We start from the raw sequence: 21,023 nt of genomic DNA, 5'->3' as shown, positions 1-21,023 counted from the left end.
GGAGAGGAAAGACGCAGTCCAGGCAAAGGGAGGAGGACTCCAGAAGCAGCGGAGTCATGAAAGAGCAGGGCGAAGCTGAGGATGTAATCAGTGCTGGGTGGCAGGAGCTGAGGTGGAATAGGGAGTTAGCACAGGATATGGAGAGAGGAGGAGGCTGGAAGCAGTTTGGGGCAGATGCAAAGGGCTTTGAACGTGTCCCCAAGCAGCTTGGAAGCCACTGAATGGTTACAGGAAGGAGACCAATGTCACTGGATTTACACTTTCGAAAACCATTCTAACCCCAACGTAGAGAGTACATTAGGAGGGACAGAAGCCAAAAGCAGAGGCGAGTAAGTGATGCAGGGAATACGAAGGGTCGTGGCTGGGAAGGTGAAGAATGAAGCAGGCTGCATGCCCTTTGCCTAGAAACACAACTTTCTAAGCCCCCCTCCCCACCCCCAGCAAGCGAGGGGTGGAGGCCCGCGCACCCTGGCCAGCGCCGCAGTCACTTCTGTTTGCTCCTGCCTCAGCAGCTCTCCTTCCAGGCGACTTGCCTCCAGGGCCTCCCGAAGAGTGATCAGCTCACTGAGCGATTCTGACTGTTTGGCTTCCAGGCCCGCCAGCGACTCCTGACTAGGATAGGAAGGAGAGGAGGCTGGGGGCAATCTCGGAGTGGCCACACTCCAAAAGGTAACAGGAGTGTGATTACCTTTGCCATGCAAAAGAATGAAGAAGGTCTCTAAAAACCAACCAGCCCTCCATGACATACTAAGTGAAAAAAGCCAGACATTGGGAGAAGTAAGAATATGCACAGGGGTGCCTGGCTGGCTCTGTCGGTAGAGCATGAAACTCTTAATCTCAGGGTCATGAGTTCAAGCCCCATGTTGAGGTGGAGCCCACTTAAAATAAAAAAAATAAAATTTAGTTATAAAAAAGAATATATGCATGTATTTGCATGAAGCAGCTGGAAAGATAAACAAGAAAGCAACTTAAGGGGCGGCTGGGTGGCTCAGTCGGTTAAGCGGCTGCCTTCGGCTCAGGTCGTGGTCCCAGGGTCCTGGGACTGAGCCCCGCGTCGGGCTCCCTGCTCAGCGGAGAGCCTGCTTCTCCTTCTCCCTCTGCCTGCCTCTCTGCCTACTTGTACTCTCTCTCTATCTCTCAGTCAAATAAATAAATAAAATCTTAAAAAAAAAAAGCAATTTAAGTGGTTGCCTACAGAAGGAAGGGAAATGGGATGGATGAAACAGAGAGGAGGATCTCTGTGTTTGTCTATTATTTATTTATTTAGTTTTTAGAGAAAGGAAGGGGAGGAGCAGAAGGAGAGGGACAGAGAGACTCTTAAGCAGGCTCCAACGCCCAGTGCGGAGCCTGACGCAAGGCCCGATCTCATGACCCTGAAATCACGACCTGAGCCGAAATCAAGAGTTGGGTGCTTTAACCGACTAAGCCACCCAGGCACCCCTGTGTTCGTCTTTTTAAATAGTTTTGACTTTCAGATCATAATAAATATTGATAAATGTGTGATCAATTCACACTAATTAAATTTAAAAACATGTAATTATCTTTGTGGGTTGTCTATTCTTCTCCTTGGTACAGGGGAGACCATTCCTTGCATGAGTCATGATCCTTATAGCAGTCCTCCAAGATTCCATTATTCGTGCCTACTGGCTGCAAGGAGCAAGAGTGCAGGAGAGGATGGGGATCTACCAGAGGTGAAGAACACAGTCCCTGCTACCAGTTACTGAAGACCTACCACATGCCAGGCTCTATGCCAGCATTTTGCAAAACAGCGCTCTAACCTTCCCAGTGATCCTTCATGGTAAATACTAACATCTCCATTTCACAACTAAAATAATCTGCCCAAGTGGTGGAGCCATAATTTTAACCCAGCTTTCGCCAGCTCGAAAGTCCTTGCTTTTTCTATGACGTTATATAGAGGAATTCATAGATTCGCTAGGTCTCTTGATTCTGAAATTCCCTTTCTTGACCAACTCATTTCCCATTACCACCTGGGATAAATCCTACCCTTCAGCCAGCCTAGCCTACTCTGAACATGCCGTGGGTAACCTCCTTTTCTTTGCTAATCTGCCCCTTTCGCCCCTCTTCCACTCTCTACCAATCAAAATATGTCAAGGCCCAGCTCAAAGGCCACCCTCTCTCCTCCATGAGACTTCCAATTATTAACTGTCACTCCCATGCTCCCAAAGGCCGTAGCTGGAAGCTCTGTTTCACTCATACTTCACTTGGCCTCATGCCACAGTTTGCTGTTTGTCTGTTTTCCCCATTAGACTGCAAACTGCTTGAGATCAGGGCCTGTGTCTTATTTGTTTCTGTACCCCCGCGGTGTCTCAGCCCTTAGCAGTGCTCAGAAAAGCCAGGCTGAACCTCCTGTGTTCATCTTTCTGCGAAAGAAGGGGCAGGAAGCTAATGCGAACCCACTGCATGCCAGGCTTCAATTTACTCCACTTTCTTCGAGTTGGGAATGGGTGGAGGAGGGTATGGGATTGAAGGGAAAACCAAGCCCCAGGGAGGAGGGGGCTGGGCCCACTTACAGGCGCTTCCTTTCACGGATGGCCAGGTGTAGCTCTTCCTGCCGCTCCTCCTTCTCACCCTGAGCAGAGTCCCCCTGCAGCTGAAGCTCCACGTTTGTCCTCCGCAGCCGCCACGCCTCCTGCTCCAGCACCTCCAGCTGCTGCCGCAGCTCCTCCCGGGCCTTCTGCAGGAGCTCTCGCTCCCTGCAACAAGGAGACCACAGATGAGCAGAGACCTTGGAGCCTCAAATCCTTCCTGGAAGCAGACATCACAGGACCAAAGGAGAGAGGTGTCTGTTTCCTTTAAAAATCTCATCTTCCCTTTTGAGCAGGAAACTGCTTTGTTGTTGTTGTTGTTGTTGCTGTTGTTGTTGTTTTTTAATCATCAAAAAGACCCCAAAGTGAGTGAGCAGGAATAAGCAGAACACAAAGCAAGATAGCCCTGGGTGTCAGGGACAGCAGGGTTAGGCAACCAGAAACGTGCAGGGAGTGGGTAAATGGCTGGATGAGGACTGAGCCGGGGAGGAGGCGGGGGGGGATGAACAGCCCCCTGCTCACTTGCTGAGAGACTCCACCTCTCCCTGGAGGTCCACGGTCTGCCCTGCCAGAGTGTCACGCTCCCCGGTGAGCTTCTGCAGCCGCTGTCTCAAGGCCTCGCCCTCCTCCTCCCACTGATTATGCTGCTGCCGCAAGGAGCTCACAGCTTCCTGACAGCCCAAAAGCTGCTGCCTCAGGTCCTGTGGAGGGAGAGTGACAGAAGTGAGATGGTGAGCAAGAGGGCAGAGTGAAGGAGGGGTGTCAGAAGCCTGAGAGTGGGGCTGGGCGAGGGGGCTGAGGGCTGGTACAAGGGTGAGCTAAGAATAGAGATGTGGCCAGTCGAGAAGACAGAGGATCAGAGATTACTGGACTTCTGTGGTGCCCGGAGTCTCAGGGTCCATCATCTTCAGATGTGCGGTAAGGGGCCGTCACGGAGATGGTTAAGTGTGGCTGGGACCCTCAGAGTCGGGGACACTTACCTATGGTCTCCCAGGGCTCTGGTTGCCTATCTTTGTGTAGTGCTATACGAAGATGGCATGCAAAGTGAAGCGTACCGCTGGGCACACAGAGTGTGCCCCTTAGCCACAAGCACAACTGGGCAGACATGGAGATTCTAATGAGCACTTCGGGAGTGTTGACCAAACACCTCATAACTGGCCAACATAGTGAAAGGGGCAGTCCAGGCGAGGAGGGTACCTGGGGCACAGATCAGTTCAGACGCCCACACCCGTGGCTGAGGAGGAATGGTGGGGTCCTCACCTGCACAGCTTGGCGTCTTTGAGTCACCACTGAACGCACCAGAGTAAGGGCCTTGTCTGGGTCCTGGGAATCAAACTGCAAGGAGAGGCCACGAGCGTCCAACTCCAAGGAGCAATCTTGACCACAGCCTTGGGCCATATTGTCCCGTTCTTCCACCATGACCTGAAACCCAATACAGCAGAGTCACTACCCTACTGACCAAGGCCTAGAGTCCACACGGAAGACTAACACTGCATCCTGGACAAACCTGACGTTTTCCTTCTCACATCCTCCCCCTTGCGGGTGGGAGGAGGGCATCTGAGAGCAAAAAGGATTGCGTCCTCCAACTCCTCACCTTTGGTCACCCGAACCTAGGACTAGCAACAAGGCTAGAGCACTCTCTGAGGTAATAATAAATGAAGAAATGAAGAAAGGAGAGGATACTGACGTAACAGAGACCAGAATCCAGCCACTGGCCTGACACTTGCAGGTGGCAATAAGGAAGAGGGCCTGTTCCAGCAGGCGGGGCCAGCATGTGAATGCTTAGCTATCCCTTAGGGTGCCAGTCTTCAGACACACTCAGAGAACTCATTCCTCAAAGACCCTAAGCCCAAACGTCTCAGAGTGTGGAAATCTAGGCACAACTAAGAGGACATTGAGGCCTGCGGAGGCGTAAGCCATGACCCGGTTTCCACAAACAGAAGGCTTACCCGTACCTGGGTTATATCCACGATCACCTGCTGTAAAGACAGCTTCTCCTCTTGGGCATTCCTGCTGAGAGATGACTCGCGTTCCATTAACTCTGCATGATTTGCCTCCTGAACAGGGAACGAGATAGAGCTGTGAGCCAAACTCGCGGAAGTATCTACCGTTCCAGGCCCCAAATCAACCGGAATCTCATTCTGTCTCTTCGGTCAACCCTACTTTTTCCCTGACCACACGTGAATGCTACTGTTGTCCCAGGACTCTGAGGACAGTGTGATGTGGTGAGTAAGAGCTCAGAGTAAGTGAATCAGAGCTCCATACTGGATTGCCTAGATTAGAGTTCTTACTCTATCACGTCCTAGCTTAGCAACCTTAGGCAACTGCTTCTTTGAGCTTCTTTTCTCTTTAAAAAGGGAGTAATTAACAGCAACTACCTCACAGGTTTGTGTTGAGGCTTAAATGAAAAAGATGCTTGTAAATTACTGAACACAGTGCCTGGCACAAAGAAAATAATCAATGTCAGCTATCATAGGAGGGAGGATGGCAGTTGTCTCCGAACAGCAAATTAATGCTGGAGACCTAAGGCTAGACCAGAGAAACCCCTAGCCCCAGAGCCGGCAATGAACCTGAAGAGTCAAGATGTCCTCAGTTCCTTCTGATCACATTGTTAGTGAAGGCCTGAAGACACAGACCTGCAGCAATGTTTTCTTTGGCCTGCACAAAACTTGAACCGACGTTTATAAATTGAGAGATTTCAAGAGATCTTATGAATTGAGAAATGCTGACTTTCTGGCTTTCCTCAAAAAGTTAACAGATGGGCCACACCAGCCCCCATTCCTACATGGCAATAATTTCCTGAGGTTGAACAGTGGGTGCCTCCTTCAGAGGAGACATGTATTTTTTGGGGTCCCGTGGTCCCTACGACGCCTCATCGTTTCCTTAATATTGAGATCAAGTGTCCTCTACTGTACTCAAACTAACTATGATAGTGCTGGACAACCAGAATCCTTACAGCTGAACCCGCTGCACTCTTTGGCATTATCTGGGCACCGCGGACATTTGAATTTGCAAATTTCTGACCAAAAGGAACCAAAAAGGTATCAACAACTCTGAGCCCCCGCTGATCCCGGCTTGGATAAGAAGACTAGAGGTTTGCATGTAGATGGTCATTCAGGATCTGCCTAAAGAGAGAGATCTGAAAATTCTTAGAAACGAAAGGAAATGTGGAATCAAGTCAGAAGTTTTAACTAGTCCAACCTTACAGAGTCCCTTTGGTAACATCTCCGGCAGATGAAAAGCCAGGGACACAAAACTCACTCTTCCACAGGACAGACTGCTCAGCTGCTGAGCCGCTCTCGCTGCTAGACAAACTCTACCAGCCCGCAGCTTCTGGTCACCAACACTGTGCTGGCTGGACAACGTTAACTAAGCCAACTCTTTCCCCTGATGTCAGTCCTGCAGATCTGTGACGGCAGCCATTATGTCCTCCTCAAGCCCTTTTCTCTCCAGGCTGACCATCGCCATACTCCTCAGTTGTTTCCCATATGACTAGGTTTTGAATCTCTCACACATCCCCATCCTTTGCCAGTGTGCCTCATAACGCGTGGCCCACTCTCTCTGATGAGGACACACTGCACGCGCACGTCATGGTAGTTTCCCCAGGAATACAGTAGGGACGGTACACAGTATTTACTGATGAATGAATAAATGAATGAGTTAATTAATTTTTAGATTCAGCCAACATTTATTTTTTTTTGCTTTTATTCAAGGAATATTTAACTGGTATCCTGCATCATCTGTCCATAAAGGACAAGGAACCCATAGGCCCACTCCCAACTCCTTTCCAGAACAAAGGGTCATGTACCAGGATCTCCACTGTCTCTCTCAGAGCCTCTAACATCTTCTCATAATCTTTATTTTGCTTCTGAGCCTGGGTCAGCAGAGCAGAGAGCTCGGTCACCCTGAAGAGAAGAGCACAACACTGTCATGTGGGCGGCCCACTGAGATGGACAGAGCTACTACGCAGCACACCCCAGCCCCAACAGACACTCCCACTGCAGCCCCCCAGAGACCCCTGGGCACCCCCAGCCCCTGCACTCCCTGAATACCACATGATGCTATAGCCTTGAACTGGGGGCAAGGGGAGGAGTCAAAAGCCACTCAGACACATGCAGGGATTTACCACATCTCAAGGCTGGAACTCGTGTTTGGGGGCCCGAGAGCTGAAGGAAAGCCCTGGACCAGGCCCTTCCAGGCCCCGCTTGATCTTGAAGTCAAGCACCCTGAAGCCAATAAGAATACCAGAGTTGCCAAATGGGACAGTCCCAACGTCCCTCCAGCCCAAGGGTCTCTGATAAGGAAAATGGAGGGGCAATTTGGGGGAGATTATGGTCAACCTCTGTGATATTGACTTCAAAGTTCAGGGAAATCGGGGCGCCTGGGTGGCTCAGTCGTTAAGCGTCTGCCTTCGGCTCAGGTCATGATCCCAGGGTCCTGGGATCGAGCCCCGCATCGGGCTCCCTGCTCAGCAGGAAGCCTCCTTCTCCCTCTCCCCCTGCTTGTGTTCCCTCTCTCGCTGTGTCTCTCTGTCAAATAAATAAATAAAAATCTTTAAAAAAAAAAAAGTTCAGGGAAATCATCATACAACTGTCACCTAATGCTATATCCTGGAGCTCAGTGCCTGGTATTATATGGGTAGCTAAATAAATATTTCTTTTTTAAGATTTTTTTTTTTAAAGATTTTATTTATTTATTTGACAGAGAGACACACAGCGAGAGAGGGAACACAAGTGGGGAAGAGGGAGAAGCAGGCTTTCCGTGGAGCAGGGAGCCCGATGCGGGGCTCGATCCCAGGACCCTGGGATCATGACCTGAGCCGAAGGCAGACACTTAACGACTGAGCCACCCAGGCGCCCCTAAGATTTTTTTTTTAAGTAATCTCTACACCCAGCGTGGGGCTCAAACACATGACCCCAAGATCCAGAGGTGCATGCTCTCCCGAGCCAGCCAGCGCCCCTAAACAAATATTTCTTGAACGAATGTTATTCAGCAGTTAAAATTCTTTTTTTTTTTTTCAAAATCTTAATAATTTTATTCTGTACCATCTCTAAGAGCCTTCATCACTGTATGGCCATTCATTTAATCATTGTATCTTTCAACAAACATTCATTGAATGTTACTATACGGCAGATGAAGCGCAAAGCACTTACTAAGTGCTTACTAAGCCATGGTCTCTGACCTTATGTTCCCAGTGCCTTCCCAACCCAAACCAAAACAAACTGCTATTTACATACACCACCAATAGGTGGTGACACAACCCTAGCCCAAACCCGTCCAGAAATTCAAGTGGGGCTTTTTGCTTAGGTCCCTGCCCTTCTTACTATTATTATTAAAAAATCTATTTTGTCATAATCCAAAAAAAAAAAAAGAACCTAATCAAAAATAAAAAGCTAAATAATCAGAGAGAAACAGTGAGATTAATGCTGTAGCAAGCAGGTCAAAGACTACACCAGGGCACAGAAATTTAACAGGCTACTGAGGTCAGAGAAGGCTTCTCAGAACCATGCCTTAAAGGATAAGGTGGAGGCAGAAGGGAGGGAAGCGTTCCAGCCTAAGGTCAGCATGTACCAGGGCAGGGAAGCATGGAAGAGCTTGGCTGTTCTGGGAATGGGAGTAGTTTGGTGTTGACAGACGAAAGTCACAGCTAGCTGTATAAATGAACAGGAGAGAAACTGAGCTGCAAGATAGTCTGAGGGCAGAGGGCAGTGACATGGCCCCATGTGGCACTGGGTTCCAAGCCAGACTCCGTCTGGCACCTCTCCTTCCCCTCTGCTGGGAGGAACGCTCTTCACAACCCCCAACCCGCACCAGCTCTATCTCCCTATGAGAGTCAATACCCTCAGCAACCCCTTCCCAGGACCCCAGTCCATCTCACCGATCCTGCAGCTCAGCCTTCTCCAGATCGCCCTGACTCTTCAGCTGTATTAACTCCTGGCTCCTTTCATGGGCTTCCTTCTCCAGCTCCTGGGTCTTGGTTAGTAGAAGCAGCAGCTGGGTTGGCTCACTCCCATCCAGTCTCCCAGATCCATCAGATTCACGAGACTGGGCGCCCACAGTCAAGCGCAGACAACAGGTCAACAGGGACCCTGAAAGCCTCACATGCTCAGCCTTGAGCTCCGTCAGGTCTCTGAGTACAAGCAAGGAAAGAGCAGACTCCAGTGGGGATGGGGGAAGGGAGCATGGAGATCAGGCCCAGTGAAGCCTGAGAAGCAGGTCTGTGGAAAATCATCTGAATCCAACAACATCATCCCTCCCCACCCACTCCTCCACCCCCCCACCCCTGTCCCCTGCTTCCACAGCAGCCCCCTGTCCTAAGTCTAGAATCGGTGGGGGCAAACCTCCCTTCTTATCCCCACACTAACCTGTCAGTAGCTGACTTCATTTCCAGGAAGTGACGTCGGAAGGTCACCACCTCCCGCCACAGACCAAGAAGGCGACCGTGCTCCCCTTTCAGGTAGCCCTTGAAGAACTGTGTATTCAGAAACCCAGGTCATATCAAAGGGCAGAGGGCTGTCTTTTGCCAGCACAGGAGTCTTGGATTCCTCCTGACTACTCGGGGGAGGGCAGGAGGGACTTACGGGAGATAGCTTATGAACAGGTGTCTGTATTCAGGTCACACTGAAGCATTTAATAAAGGTAGCAGCGGTAGTCAAAAGGTCAAAGGGTTTGAGATGGCATATGACCTTCCTCTGAGCTGAATAGAAAAAGATAAACAGCAGCTGCTACCGCCATTATTACCACAGACTTACAATGAGGACTAGCATAGTACCTGGCACCCAGCAAAGGCTCAGGAAACATTCGTTTCCTTGCACTGGGATCTGAAAACTCCCCAGGGTCTGTATCCGGTCTTTCTTCCCCATTTGGTTTCAACAGCTACCTCCTTAGCATCTAGATATGTAGACCTCCAGAAGTGGGGAGTCAGCAAGCTTTCAGATCCTTCTAGAACTGAAGCTAGTCCCTCAGGCAGGAAGAGAGCTGCTCTGAGTGTCATGCCACCTGCCAGCAAAACCTCGACGAGGCAGGTAAGGACAGAAGTCAGCCGAGAGCCGAAGCAGGGCAAAGCCACCAGCCGGAGCGGGGAGGAGGGCCGGGGACCCTAGCAACAGATCAGCTTCCATCCAGGTCCTGAAGGTACCCTTTTCCAGCACGGACAGGCCCCAGAGTGCAAGCCCTCCTGTTCCTCCTACCTCCTGCTCCATCTGCCACTGGCTCTCCTTCCTCATTAGCTCATCCCGGGCTCGGCTCCAGTCCACTGTCAGTTTTTCCACATCTTCCCGAAGTGCTTTATTCACGATGTCAGCTTTTTCCATGTGCAGTCGAAGCTGGGTGTTCACCTCTGCTAGACTCTCACACCTGCAGTGGGGAGGGGCAGGAGCAAGTGCAAAATAAAGGCTTAATCCAACCCTTGGACCTCTCGGAGTAAGATGACAAACACTGGAATTTTCCATTGCCAGGAACTGGAGGGCTAAGGCTGAGGTCTGTGGTTTGAGCCCTGTTAGTGCTCAGGGCGTAGGTGCTCCCTCCGCCTTCTCGACCCACAGGCCACCAGAATCGCCCCCACCAGAGAACTTGGGGTTGATCACCTCTGTTGCTCCTCCTCCAATCGGACCAGCAGCTGCTCCAGGTTCGGCTCCTCCACACTTTCCCACCTCTGAGGGGTTGGTCCCTTAGCCAGACAGAAACAAGCCTTATTTACCTCCGAGAATACCATTCAGACCAATTCCCTGATGCCCCCTTCTGCAGCCACTCGCTATCTTTTTATTCCTCCTCTGCTGTGTTAGCAATATGCCTCTTTTCTCAATCACTCCATCCTGAAGGTAAATCCACTGCATCCCCTTCTCCAAAAGTGGACCAGTGACGTCTCCTGAAAGATGGCGTTGGGTAGTGAAAAGAGCTTTCAACCCAAGAAGCATAGTGAAAAGAGCTTTCAACCCAAGAAGCATAAGATAGAGCTTTCACTAACGGCCTTGAGTTCTACTACCCCACATTTTGGACCTCGGGAAGTTATTCAACTTCTCTGAGCCACACAGTCTTCACTACAAAATGAAGGCGACACCGTTCCTTTCAGAAAGTTGCCTCATAGATTGAGTGATGTCATTATATACGACAATGCCTAACGGTGCCTGGCCTACACAGAATGGTGCTCAGTAAGTTTTGGTTCTTCCCTTCCTCTGAGAGAACTTTTCTGAGGGTAACGTGAGAAGGTGCCGAGAGGGAGCTGGAACAAAGGCAATGGGCTTTTCAAAGCCAGTTCTACCCAGCACAAATGAATCCTCTGCCACAGACATGTTTAGGCCTGCTAAGGCCCGCATCGAAGACAGATAAACAGTGACACCTTCTGGAGGAAAAATGCATTTCTTCCCTCTGATTCCACATCCTTTCCAATCTGGTTAAATCTCCTGAAGCTGCATTTTGTCCTGAGAGAGCCAAGGGTTGGCACCTTGACAGGCCTGGAATAGCCAATCCAATGAAAGTATCTGTGTGATAAAGCTCCCAGGGGCTGAAGAGAGAGACAGGCTTCCACCAAACACGGCCTTATCATACCCCAACCTCCCTCAGTCAGCAAACAAGGCCTTCCTTACAGGTATAGTCCCTGAGGACTCCGGGGAACACAAAACAGCCTCCCTCACCCCGGTGGCTTCCAGCTGCTTCTCCAGCTCTTGGCACCAGGTCCGGTACTGCAACACCTGAAGCCAACAGAGCAGGGTGTGGGTGACGGTCATGGCTGGTACACACAGCCCAAACCAAACGCCCGGGAGGATCTGGGGCGGACCTGCTGTGAACAGAGTCTGGGTGATAACAGTGGGGTAAGGCCATAACATCTTGTCGTTTCAATTTGGTCGGTTAATAATACTCTCTCTAGGGGCGCCTGGGTGGCTCAGTCGGTTAAGCGTCTGCCTTCGGCTCAGGTCATGATCCCAGGGTCCTGGGATCGAGCCCCGCATCAGGCTCCCTGCTCAGCAGGAAGCCTGCTTCTCCCTCTCCTACTCCCCCTGCTTGTGTTCCCTCTCTCGCTATCTCTATCAAATAAATAAAATCTTTAAAAAAAAAAAAAATACTCTCTCTATGCCTGTGGTATTGGAGAGGTAAGATTAGAGGCTTTGGAACCAGAAAACACAGGGCCAGGTCCTAGCTGTAGCCGAGGAGAGCAAACACAGACAGCTCATTTAGCCCTCGTGACCGCCATCTCTAAAAGCGACAGGACAGATCTCTCATGGAGTAGTTGTGAGCATCACAGGAGGGACTCTTTAGGGGCATTCCCACCACAGGGCTCTGTCTCCTGGAACCCTTATCCCCCTCAGCACCTAGCGCTCGGCCGTGTTCTCTTCGCCTCCCTGCAAAGGCCGCTGCCTCACCTTGGCCTGCAGCTTCCTCACGAGGCTTGCTTGCCTCTGCTGGGCCTCCTGGGAGCTCTTGAGCTTCCGCCAGGAGGCTGCTTGGTTCTCCGCCATCTGTTGCTGCAGCGCCAGTACTTGCTCCTCTAGCACCAGCTGCAGCGCGTGGGGCTTCATATTGTTCACCCCGGGGCCTCCCGTCTCCATGGGAGCACCAGACGGGTAAGCCCACGCGCCCCTATCCAGCCAGAGGCTGCTCACTCCCAGTAAGGTCTCTAATCATTGCTGTGCCACTTGGACCTCCTCTTGAGCTGGGGACCAAAGCACACAGAAGAGTTGAAAGGAATGTGTAAGTGATTCAAATTTACTCATCAAATACTCACGAGGTCTCACAAAGCTGGGTTGGGCAAAGTAAGTGGGTTCCTCTACTACAGGACCCATCAGAGCCTTTAAAATACTAACATGGACCCTAATCTCTAAGGGGGGGGTGCTAAGGGACCAGTGTTTTCTGGCACGCCTTCTGGAACTCTGCACTAGACCAAGAGCGCCTGGTTTACCACCCATCCCTGGTGCCTGGCACAGCGCCTAATAACCATCTGTGGAAGGAATCACTGAAGGCGTTCTAGTCTAGTAGAGGAGAAAGACACAATCACAACACAATGAAGTCTGTGTAATCATAACAGAGACGTTACAGGACGGTAAGGGAAAACAGTGGAAGGGCATTTAACCCAATCCGGTGGTCTGTGAACTGTGTGAATCATCATCACCACAGTTACCTTGTCAAGTATGTCTACGGGTCAGTCAGTTAAGTGCTTTACCCGTACGAGGTCATTTTGTCATCACAAGAATCTTGGAACCTTCCAATGCCTTCCTATCCCATTTCAGTGTAGGTAATATTGTAACTCTTTGTACCTGGATGAAGAAACTGAAGCTTACAAAGGTTAAGCCTCAGTTAAGAAATTAAAAAGGTTAAACAAGTTGTCCAAGTTCGTATAGTTGGCATTCGGTTGATTAGGGATTTGAATACAAACAAGTCTGACTCTTATAAAGGAACAGAGTAGCAGGCATTTCAGGCCGGGGATCCATTAAGAGAGTGGGGGTGTGGGGGGGGCACGGGGGAAGGAATCAGTAGGATAGCAAACTCCTCACGCAGCATGAGCTGGGCCAAAACAGGGCAACGGACCACCCACAGGGGCAGAGGGGAGATGGGGAGGGAGGGACACCAGCCTAAGCAGAGAGCTTGGGAGAGGCATAGTAGAGGGGGAGGCATGGTGGTCAGGAAGAGTTTGGGGTGCCAATTCAAGCTCTGCCTCTAATGGGCTCTGGGATCTCAGACATACCATTTCCCTTTCAGGCCCTCATCCAAAGATGAGGGCTCCCAGCCACGTGACCTCTGAGTTTCTGAGGCCTCTAAAATACATGATAACCTGGGAGGAGGTGGGTAGGTTAGAGTTCTTATTTTATTAACCCTGAAACATGAGACACCCACCAGAAGGGTTAAGGAATATTTGTTTTCCCAATTACCTATCAAGAAAATAGAATATTAGAGCTGCCCTCTTGGTCCAGCCAGCATTCCATCAGTGTGAACATCTGAAGAAAGTAGTATATACAGCAAATGCAAATCTAACATTTGCATATACAGTGGGAGTTTCAGGGGCCCCAAATTCCTTTCATCCACCAAACTGTTGATTTCCTACATCCTGGCTCAAATGCCACCTCCTATCATGTCATCCCAGATGTACCCAGGAAGAGTTGATCACTTTTATAGCTACATGTATGACACTAAATATATATATATATATATAAAACATTTATATGCATAACTATATATATAATAGAGAGTCTAATGACTATACTACATTTTATCATTATTGTCTATCTTTTCTACTAATCTGTGAATTCCTCAAAAGCAAAAGCTGTCTAATTCATTTCCGTCATTAGTATGTTGAAGAAATGCATGTGGGCCTCACTCCAGGCAGAATCTAAACCCTTAGCAGAGGTTACAAATGTGGCCTGCTGGTTCTTTTCAACCATTATGTGGCCTATGTCAAGCTTTTAAGAATTCAAATTAGGGGGGCGCCTGGGTGGCTCAGTTAGAGTTAGGGTTAGGTTAAGCGTCTGCCTTCGGCTCGGGTCATGGTCCCAGGGTCCTGGGATAGAGCCTCACATCAGGTTCCCTGCTCAGCGGGAAGCCTGCTTCTCCCTCTCTCACTCCCCCTGCTTGTGTTCCCTCTCTTGCTGTCTTCTCTCTCTGTCAAATAAATAAATAAATAAAATCTTAAAAAAAAAAAAAGAATTCAAATTAGGTACAAATATTTACCACTGGGAGAATGCATACAAAATTCTTATTTCTGGGGGTGCCTGGGTGGCACAGACGGTTGAGGGGCTGACTCTTGGTTTCAGCTCAGGTCAAGATCTCAGGGTCGTGGCATTGAGCCCCGAGTCCGGCTCTGTGCGCAGCACGGAGTCCACTTTGGATTCTCTCTCCCTTTCCCTGCCCCTCCCACTTGTGCACGTGCACTCTCTCTCTCTCTCAAATAAATAAATAAATCTTTAAAAAAAAATTCTCATTTCTGACTCCTTTGGAAAATCAGAATACCTAGTGACTTGTGACCCGCATTCCTACAAGGCAACAACCAGCTGCAGTTAAGAGTGTTTGCCCCCTTAGAGAGGGCATATGCTCTCTGGTTCACTGGTCTCCACCCCCCCACCTCCCCACCCGCCCCAGCCTATTCTCTCCCTCACACTGATAGCAGATTTTAGTTGTCATTTATCATTGCACTTGTGCTGTTGCTTTTCTTGTAAGAGTTATGGAGGAAAACTCTGTTTACTAATCTACATTACCTCCCGGACAACAGAAGAGCCTGGAGTAGCCCATAAGGAAAGTGCAGAAAGCAACAAGAGTAGAGTGGCACCAATACCCCGGGCTGCCTCTTCCTAGCCTCTGACCCGGGTGAATGCAGTCTTCCCCCACACTCCGAAGATCCTCTTTTTCTGCCCTTCCTTTCCGCCATGGCTGTGTCAACCAGCTCACCGTGGCTCTGAGAAATGCTGGCTCAGTCTCTCCCTGTGTAGGGAGAGACTGAGCATTTGCTGAGCACAACCCTGCTGGGAAACCACTCTTGCGGCCAACACTGCAGGCAGCGAAAGTAGCTCTGAGCTGCTTCAGGGGCCCTGATGGGCCCGTTCTCTCCGGATACTGTGAGGGCTGGCGCTGGGCTTTTGCACGCACTGGGAGTCTCAGAGGTCCCAAGGGCTCCCTCTCCCTCCTTGGAGTTCCTACCCCCCAATGTTTGATTGAACCATACAAAATTGCCAATATTTGCCCATTTTTTAACCTACAAAAATGGTAATGTCATATAGTTCAACCTACTATCTCCACAGGCAGCTCTGCCACAGTCCCCAGAATTCTCATACTAAACCATCTCTTAGGATGAGGCTAGGGCCGCTGTTAACATGGAGGGGCGACTGCGTGGCTCAGTCAGTTAAGTGTCCAACTCTTGGTTTCAGCTCAGGTCATGATCTCATGGGTTGTGAGATCGAGCCCCGCGTTGGGCTCTGCACTCAGCACAGAGTTGGCTTCCTCTCTCCCTCTCCCTCTGCTCTTGCCCCTGCTTGTACATGTGTGCTCTCTCTCTCTCTCTCAAATAAATAATCTTTTTTTAAAAAAGGCTGGTATTAACATGTATACATTATTTGGGAAGGTGATAGTAATACTCCAGTAAAGAAGTGGAATTATATTAGAATTATATGATTATTTTACTTCAGATAACTTAAAAATTTTAGAGCTATTTAAAAATTTAGTCCAATCCTCCCATTTTACAGATAAGGAAACTGAGGCCTCCAGAAATGCAGTAACTTCATTTTGTTCATGTTTTATTTATATGCTCCATTTACCTCAAAAAATGATTTGGAATTGTAGCAAATGTACCATACGTATGTAAGATATTACTAATAGGGGAAATGGGGTGTAGGGCATATGGGAACTCTCTGTATTATGCAATTTTTCTATAAATCTAAAATTGTCCTAAACATAGTTTATCTTAAAAATGATTTGAAGTGTTTTACGATCAAAACAAAACAAAACAAAATCCCCATAAAACTTAAGTTCATTAAAACTAGAATAAAAAGAGAGAACGCACAGAGAAAAATTACATCAAAATCTTTCTGAAATTGAGATTTAGTTTTGAGTTTCCTCAAGATGCACTTCAGCACTGTTTTATTAACACTCTGTCAGATCTCCCAGAGAACAAACTAGCAGAGCGCCAAAAGAAAGGTCGGTTTCAGTGTCCCCCCAGCAAAGGAAAAGGTCAGTAGTTGGCAAATGGTAACAGCCTGGATCGCATTCACGTGAGATCATGGATGTCAGCATGTTCTGTAAACTGTAAAGCACTGAATAGACAGGAAAAGGAAAAAGATTCACTTCTTTTATGTATTAACTTATCCCATAAATGCTTATGAATTGGAGCTCAGTTCCTGGCAGTCTGCCACCATGATACAGACAGGAGCAAGATTGACCTCCTTTTGCTAAGAACCAGACGGGAAGGAGCAGTAACCTCTGAACCTAGGGTGGAACGTAACAGAAGAATGATATACATTATGTTTAGTTCCCCTCACTAAATTAGTTTAGTATTTGGAAATACTCCAAAAGGGGTATTTAAATAAAGTTTAAAATAGAAGCAACACCACCTAGACTTGGAGGTGTATATACTGCAAGGACTAGGATGGGACTAGTATCATTAAATACAGCAAAAAAGGAAAAATGCTTGAGGGCACAACACTTTTTACTTCCTGAGCAAAGAAACTATATGTTTGTCCGCAGAGACAATTTCTGTTTCTCATTCCACACACAAAAAATTAGCATGTTTTCTGCCCCTACTACGCCATGGCACCCGTGAAAAAGCTCGTGGTGAAGGGGGGGGAGGGTGCAAAAAAAAAAAAAAAAAAAAGCGAGTTCTGAGGTTTACCCTCGACCGGACTCAACTTGTAGAAGATGAAATCATGGATGCTGCCAATTTTGAGCAATTTCTTCAAGAGAGAATCAAAGTGAATGGAAAAGCTGGGAATCTCAGTGGAGGGTAACCAAGAGCAAGATTACTGTAACTTCTGAGGTGCCTTTTTCCAAAAGGTATTTGAAATGTCCCACCACAAAATATTTGAAGGGGAATAATCTATGTGATTGATTGTATTACTTCCAGATTAACCAGGATGAGGGAGAGGAGGAAGATGAGGATTAAAACTGATTTATCTGGAATATTTTATATGAATTCTTGAATAACACTTGGGAACCAGAAAAAAAAAAATAGCTTGCGGCCCCTTCCATAAATCTCCCATGTGGGGCCTCTCCCTTTTCTCCTCCCACCTCTCTGGCCTCTCTCCCTTTAGTCTCCTTTGCTGGTTTCTCATCTCCCCAACAAGGTTAGAGTCCCCGGGGCTCAGGCTTCTGGCCTCTCCTCCATCTACATTCATTTCCGGGGCAACCTCATCCAGTTTCATGACTTAAAATAGCACCTAAACACCCATGACTCCCCATGTTAGGTCTCCAGGCCACACTTCCCTCTGGAACTTCACACTCCTAGACTAAGTCCAGACACCTATTTAACTTCTTCACGTGGGTGTCTAACAAGCACCTCAAAGTTAACCTGTCCAAAAATGAACTTCTGCTCCTCCAATCTTCCCCATTTCAGTATATGGCAATTCCATCCTTCTGGCTGCTCAAGCCCAAAGCCTATGGTCATATTTACTCCATTCTCCCACAACCTGTAACCAATCTATCAGCAAATCCTGTTGGCTCTACCAGATCCTATTATTTTTTCAAACCCCCACCACCACCATCCTGAGCCAAGCCACTCTCTCTTGCCTGGTGTGGTGGCTTTAAGGAATGCCCACAGATTCTTTGATATTCCTTCCTTCAAGAGGCACAGCCTATTCTCTCTCCTTGAGTAGGAACTGGAATAAAGTTAATGAAGCTGAATAAAGTAGAAATGACTTCCAAGAAAAGTTCATAAAAGGCACTATGGCCTCTCTCTCTCTTCACTCTCTCCACCATGTCCTGAGGACACTCAGACAGCTCCATGAAAAGGCCCAGCAGTAAGGAAACATCCTGGGAGTAGAACAGCCATCAACCTGACTACCATCTCCTGACAGATCCTAAGCCATAAAGACCCAGCTAAATTGCTCCTAGATTCCTTTTTTTTTTTTTTAAAGATTTATTTATTTTGAGAGAGAGAGAGAGCACGAGCGGGAGGGGCAGGGGGAGTGGGAGAGAGAATCCCAAGTAAGGAGCCCGATGCAGGGCTGGATCCCACAACCCCGAGATCACAACCTGAGCCAAAACCAAGAGTCGGAGCCTTAACCCGACTGTGCCCCATTCCTAGATTTCTAATCCACAACTGTATGAGATAACAATTGCTATTTCAAGCTGCTAAATTTGTGGGTGATTTCTTGCCCGGCGATAGAGAATTAATACATCTGCACTACTGCAAAAGCTTCCTAGACTGCTGGAATGCTTCTACTCTTGATTCTAGAATTTGTTCCTTCTCAACAGAGTAATCAGGGAGTGATCCTTTTAAAACAGTGACAGATTATGCAACTCAGAACCCTCCAATGGCTACTCAGAGGAAAAACCAAACCCATCCTCATGGCCTACTGGCTCCTAATTATTTGATCCCAGCCTCCAATCGTTTTAATTCCATTTCCTACTCCTCTCCCGCCACACAGCCCTCCTTGCTGCGTGTGCTTGGAACACACCAAGCCACCCACTCATCTCTGAGCCTCTTCCTCCAGTTATCTTCTTGATTCGCTCGCTCCCTTACCATGTTCAGATCTCTGTTCAAGTGTCACCTTCTCCAAAGTTGTTCCCTAACCACCAAATATAAAATACCACCACCCCTCCACACACACTGGTATTTCTATTTACCTTACCATGTGTTATCTATCCCTATCTGATTATCATGTGTAATATACTTATAAGAATGTAAATTTCCCAAGTACAAGAATAGTTTTATTGACTGCTATATTCCCAGCTCCTAAAACAGTGCCTGGAATATAGCAGGTAACAGTCATTAAATATTTGACTGACTGAATGAAAGAATATAAAGGCGTTAGGTAACATGATCCACATCACCAATGGTCCTACAAAACGCTCACAGCTCTATAACCCTCTAAAACGTAAAAAACAGATCATGTACCTTACATAGCACTTTACTCTCTCAAAACAATTATTTGCAATTTTCACAAAAAAACCTCTGAGATAAGGTCATTGTCTTCATTTTGCAGACAAGAAAAATGAGGCTCAAAAAATGGAAGGGATATAAATGATTGGTAGCCGAGCAAACATGAAACCCCAATCTGCTTCCAAACTCTAGACTTAATCCATTACATTAAGCTGCCTCCTAAATCGTGAAATATGAAATCACAGCTCTGTGAGGGGTACTTTCTAAAGTCTGCGAAATGATGAGGTCTAGGTCTAGCAGCTCTCTGATGGAAAAGGAGCAAAGAAAGGTAGATGTGCCTGAAGGAACGGAGTGCTGGCAGTAAGTTCTAGCCCGGATTTTGTCACAAACTCACTCTAAATATTTGGGAGCACTAATTCTCCTTTCCAAGCTCTCTCAGTCAAATGCACATCATAACCGCGGCCACCATAACACATGGGGTTAAAATAAAAACCAGTTCAATAGACATTTATCGAACCCAAAGGCAATCCAGTGAAATTATCACAAGCTCTGGGGACACACAGCCTAGAATGCATTTCCCAGCTCCACTCACTAATTAGTTGTGGAACTCTAGGCAAAATGATCCACGAATGCCTCAGTTTCTTCGTGCATAAAATGTGAAGACATAGAACCCACTTTATGAAATTGCTGTGAGGACTATATGGGCCTTCACATGTAATGCATTTAGTAGCACTTGACGCTTCGTGACTATTTAGGAAATATTATTAATATCATCATGTGCCAGACTCTGTAATATAGAGATGAAAAAGGCAAGGCATAACGCCCCAAGTGCCCGGGTGTACAAGAGGGGCAGGAAAAATAACTCGGTGCAACGAGTTCAAAAAAACCAAGCAGCGGGATTAACAGCGCCTGCAGAAAGCGGTTGGAACTGTTTCCAAGGACGCGATATGGGCGGCGGATGCGACTGGGCTTTAGGACAGATCACGTGCAAAGCCCCAAGGGCAGAGGGAGCCGCAAAATTCTGGGAGGCGGGAGCGAGACGCGCGCAGCAGAGCACAGCGCCCTTTCCTGACACCCCCGGACTCGCAGCTGTTGGATACGAGGGTTGGGAAGATCCCTTTCTGCTGGAATTGGAGCCCAGAGTGGTGGCCGCAGCTGGACGCGGAGGCAAGGGGCCGGAATCCCTAGGACGGGTCCTAGACCCTCTCTGGGCCTCGATCCCTCCCGGGGAACGGGAAGCCGCTGCTCGACCGGGATTCCACAAGGCGCCCTTCGCGGGCGCGTCTCTGGGCCTGGGACCGTTAACCCGGGCACCTCCCGCCTGCCCTTGAGGCCCCACCTCACCACGCTCGGCTCCCGCGATTTCCAGCGTGATCCTCACCGCCGGAGCGGGAGATGCAGCCACTAAGGTCCGGCCGGGGGCGGGAGCCCAGCACCCGGCCGCGGCCCAGAACCCGCCCCCCAGGCTCCCGCCCCGGCGGAGAGCCCCGCCCTCCGAGTAGCAGGCCCGTAGGCGGATTGCGCCCCTTCGGGGGCCTGCCGCCATGTTGAGTACTGGCAGCCGACTTACTGGAGTGGCCCAGAAGAAACGGTGAGATTACATTAAGAGATGTAAGATTCCCTGGCCAGAAATGAAGACAGCCAGGGTTGCTGGATTTGAGTAAGGGAAGTCTTGGTAACAGAAAAATCTTGCCATCAATCATCCCCGTTTTGGCTTCGAGGTTACACACTGCGCATGTGTCTGGGTCCCGGTTCTACGTGCGCCAGCTCACTGCTCCACCCACAAATCCGAGTGCGATTAACAACTGCGTGAGGAATGAGGGAACCCGCTTCTGGGTTGGGATAAAACCTGCCAGGCAACCAGTTCTAGGGTTTTCTCGCATTCAGACCTCCAAGCTCCAAGCAGCCTCGGGCAACACGACACTTAGAGCATACTTAGTGTCGTTTCGACACACGGCACTGTT

At 48.7% G+C, this 21,023-nt stretch overlaps 1 protein-coding gene across 10 annotated transcripts in view; it reads right to left on the bottom strand.

Annotated features, from left to right (window-relative positions):
• Positions 1 to 20,772, bottom strand: part of CEP250 (centrosomal protein 250) — a 52,503-nt gene extending 31,731 nt beyond the window's left edge. For 3 of the 10 annotated variants that reach the window (XR_013442020.1, XM_036084434.2, XM_036084431.2), the window contains exons 1-13: positions 20,399 to 20,526; positions 11,906 to 12,195; positions 11,132 to 11,236; positions 10,133 to 10,215; positions 9,737 to 9,902; positions 8,912 to 9,018; positions 8,425 to 8,676; positions 6,355 to 6,451; positions 4,496 to 4,603; positions 3,807 to 3,968; positions 3,069 to 3,247; positions 2,532 to 2,714; positions 468 to 612 (exon numbers count right to left, since the gene is read on the bottom strand). Coding sequence is in view for 9 of the 10 variants with exons in the window: in XM_036084434.2 (XP_035940327.2) it covers positions 468 to 612; positions 2,532 to 2,714; positions 3,069 to 3,247; positions 3,807 to 3,968; positions 4,496 to 4,603; positions 6,355 to 6,451; positions 8,425 to 8,676; positions 8,912 to 9,018; positions 9,737 to 9,902; positions 10,133 to 10,215; positions 11,132 to 11,236; positions 11,906 to 12,091 (1,773 nt within the window). In the remaining variant the exon portion in view is untranslated. Of the gene's footprint in view, positions 1 to 467; positions 613 to 2,531; positions 2,715 to 3,068; positions 3,248 to 3,806; positions 3,969 to 4,495; positions 4,604 to 6,354; positions 6,452 to 6,672; positions 6,773 to 8,424; positions 8,677 to 8,911; positions 9,019 to 9,736; positions 9,903 to 10,132; positions 10,216 to 11,131; positions 11,237 to 11,905; positions 12,196 to 20,398; positions 20,527 to 20,629 lie in introns of those variants that run through there. The other 7 variants (XM_036084429.2, XM_036084430.2, XM_036084432.2 and 4 more) reach the window with 7 other exon arrangements.
• Positions 20,773 to 21,023: the final 251 nt, after the last annotated feature.

This window comes from Halichoerus grypus, chromosome 10 (assembly GCF_964656455.1).
Source record: "Halichoerus grypus chromosome 10, mHalGry1.hap1.1, whole genome shotgun sequence".
Classification (NCBI taxonomy): domain Eukaryota; kingdom Metazoa; phylum Chordata; class Mammalia; order Carnivora; family Phocidae; genus Halichoerus; species Halichoerus grypus.
Note: the sequence above shows the minus strand (reverse complement) of the source record. Positions and strands in the feature narration are given on the sequence as shown.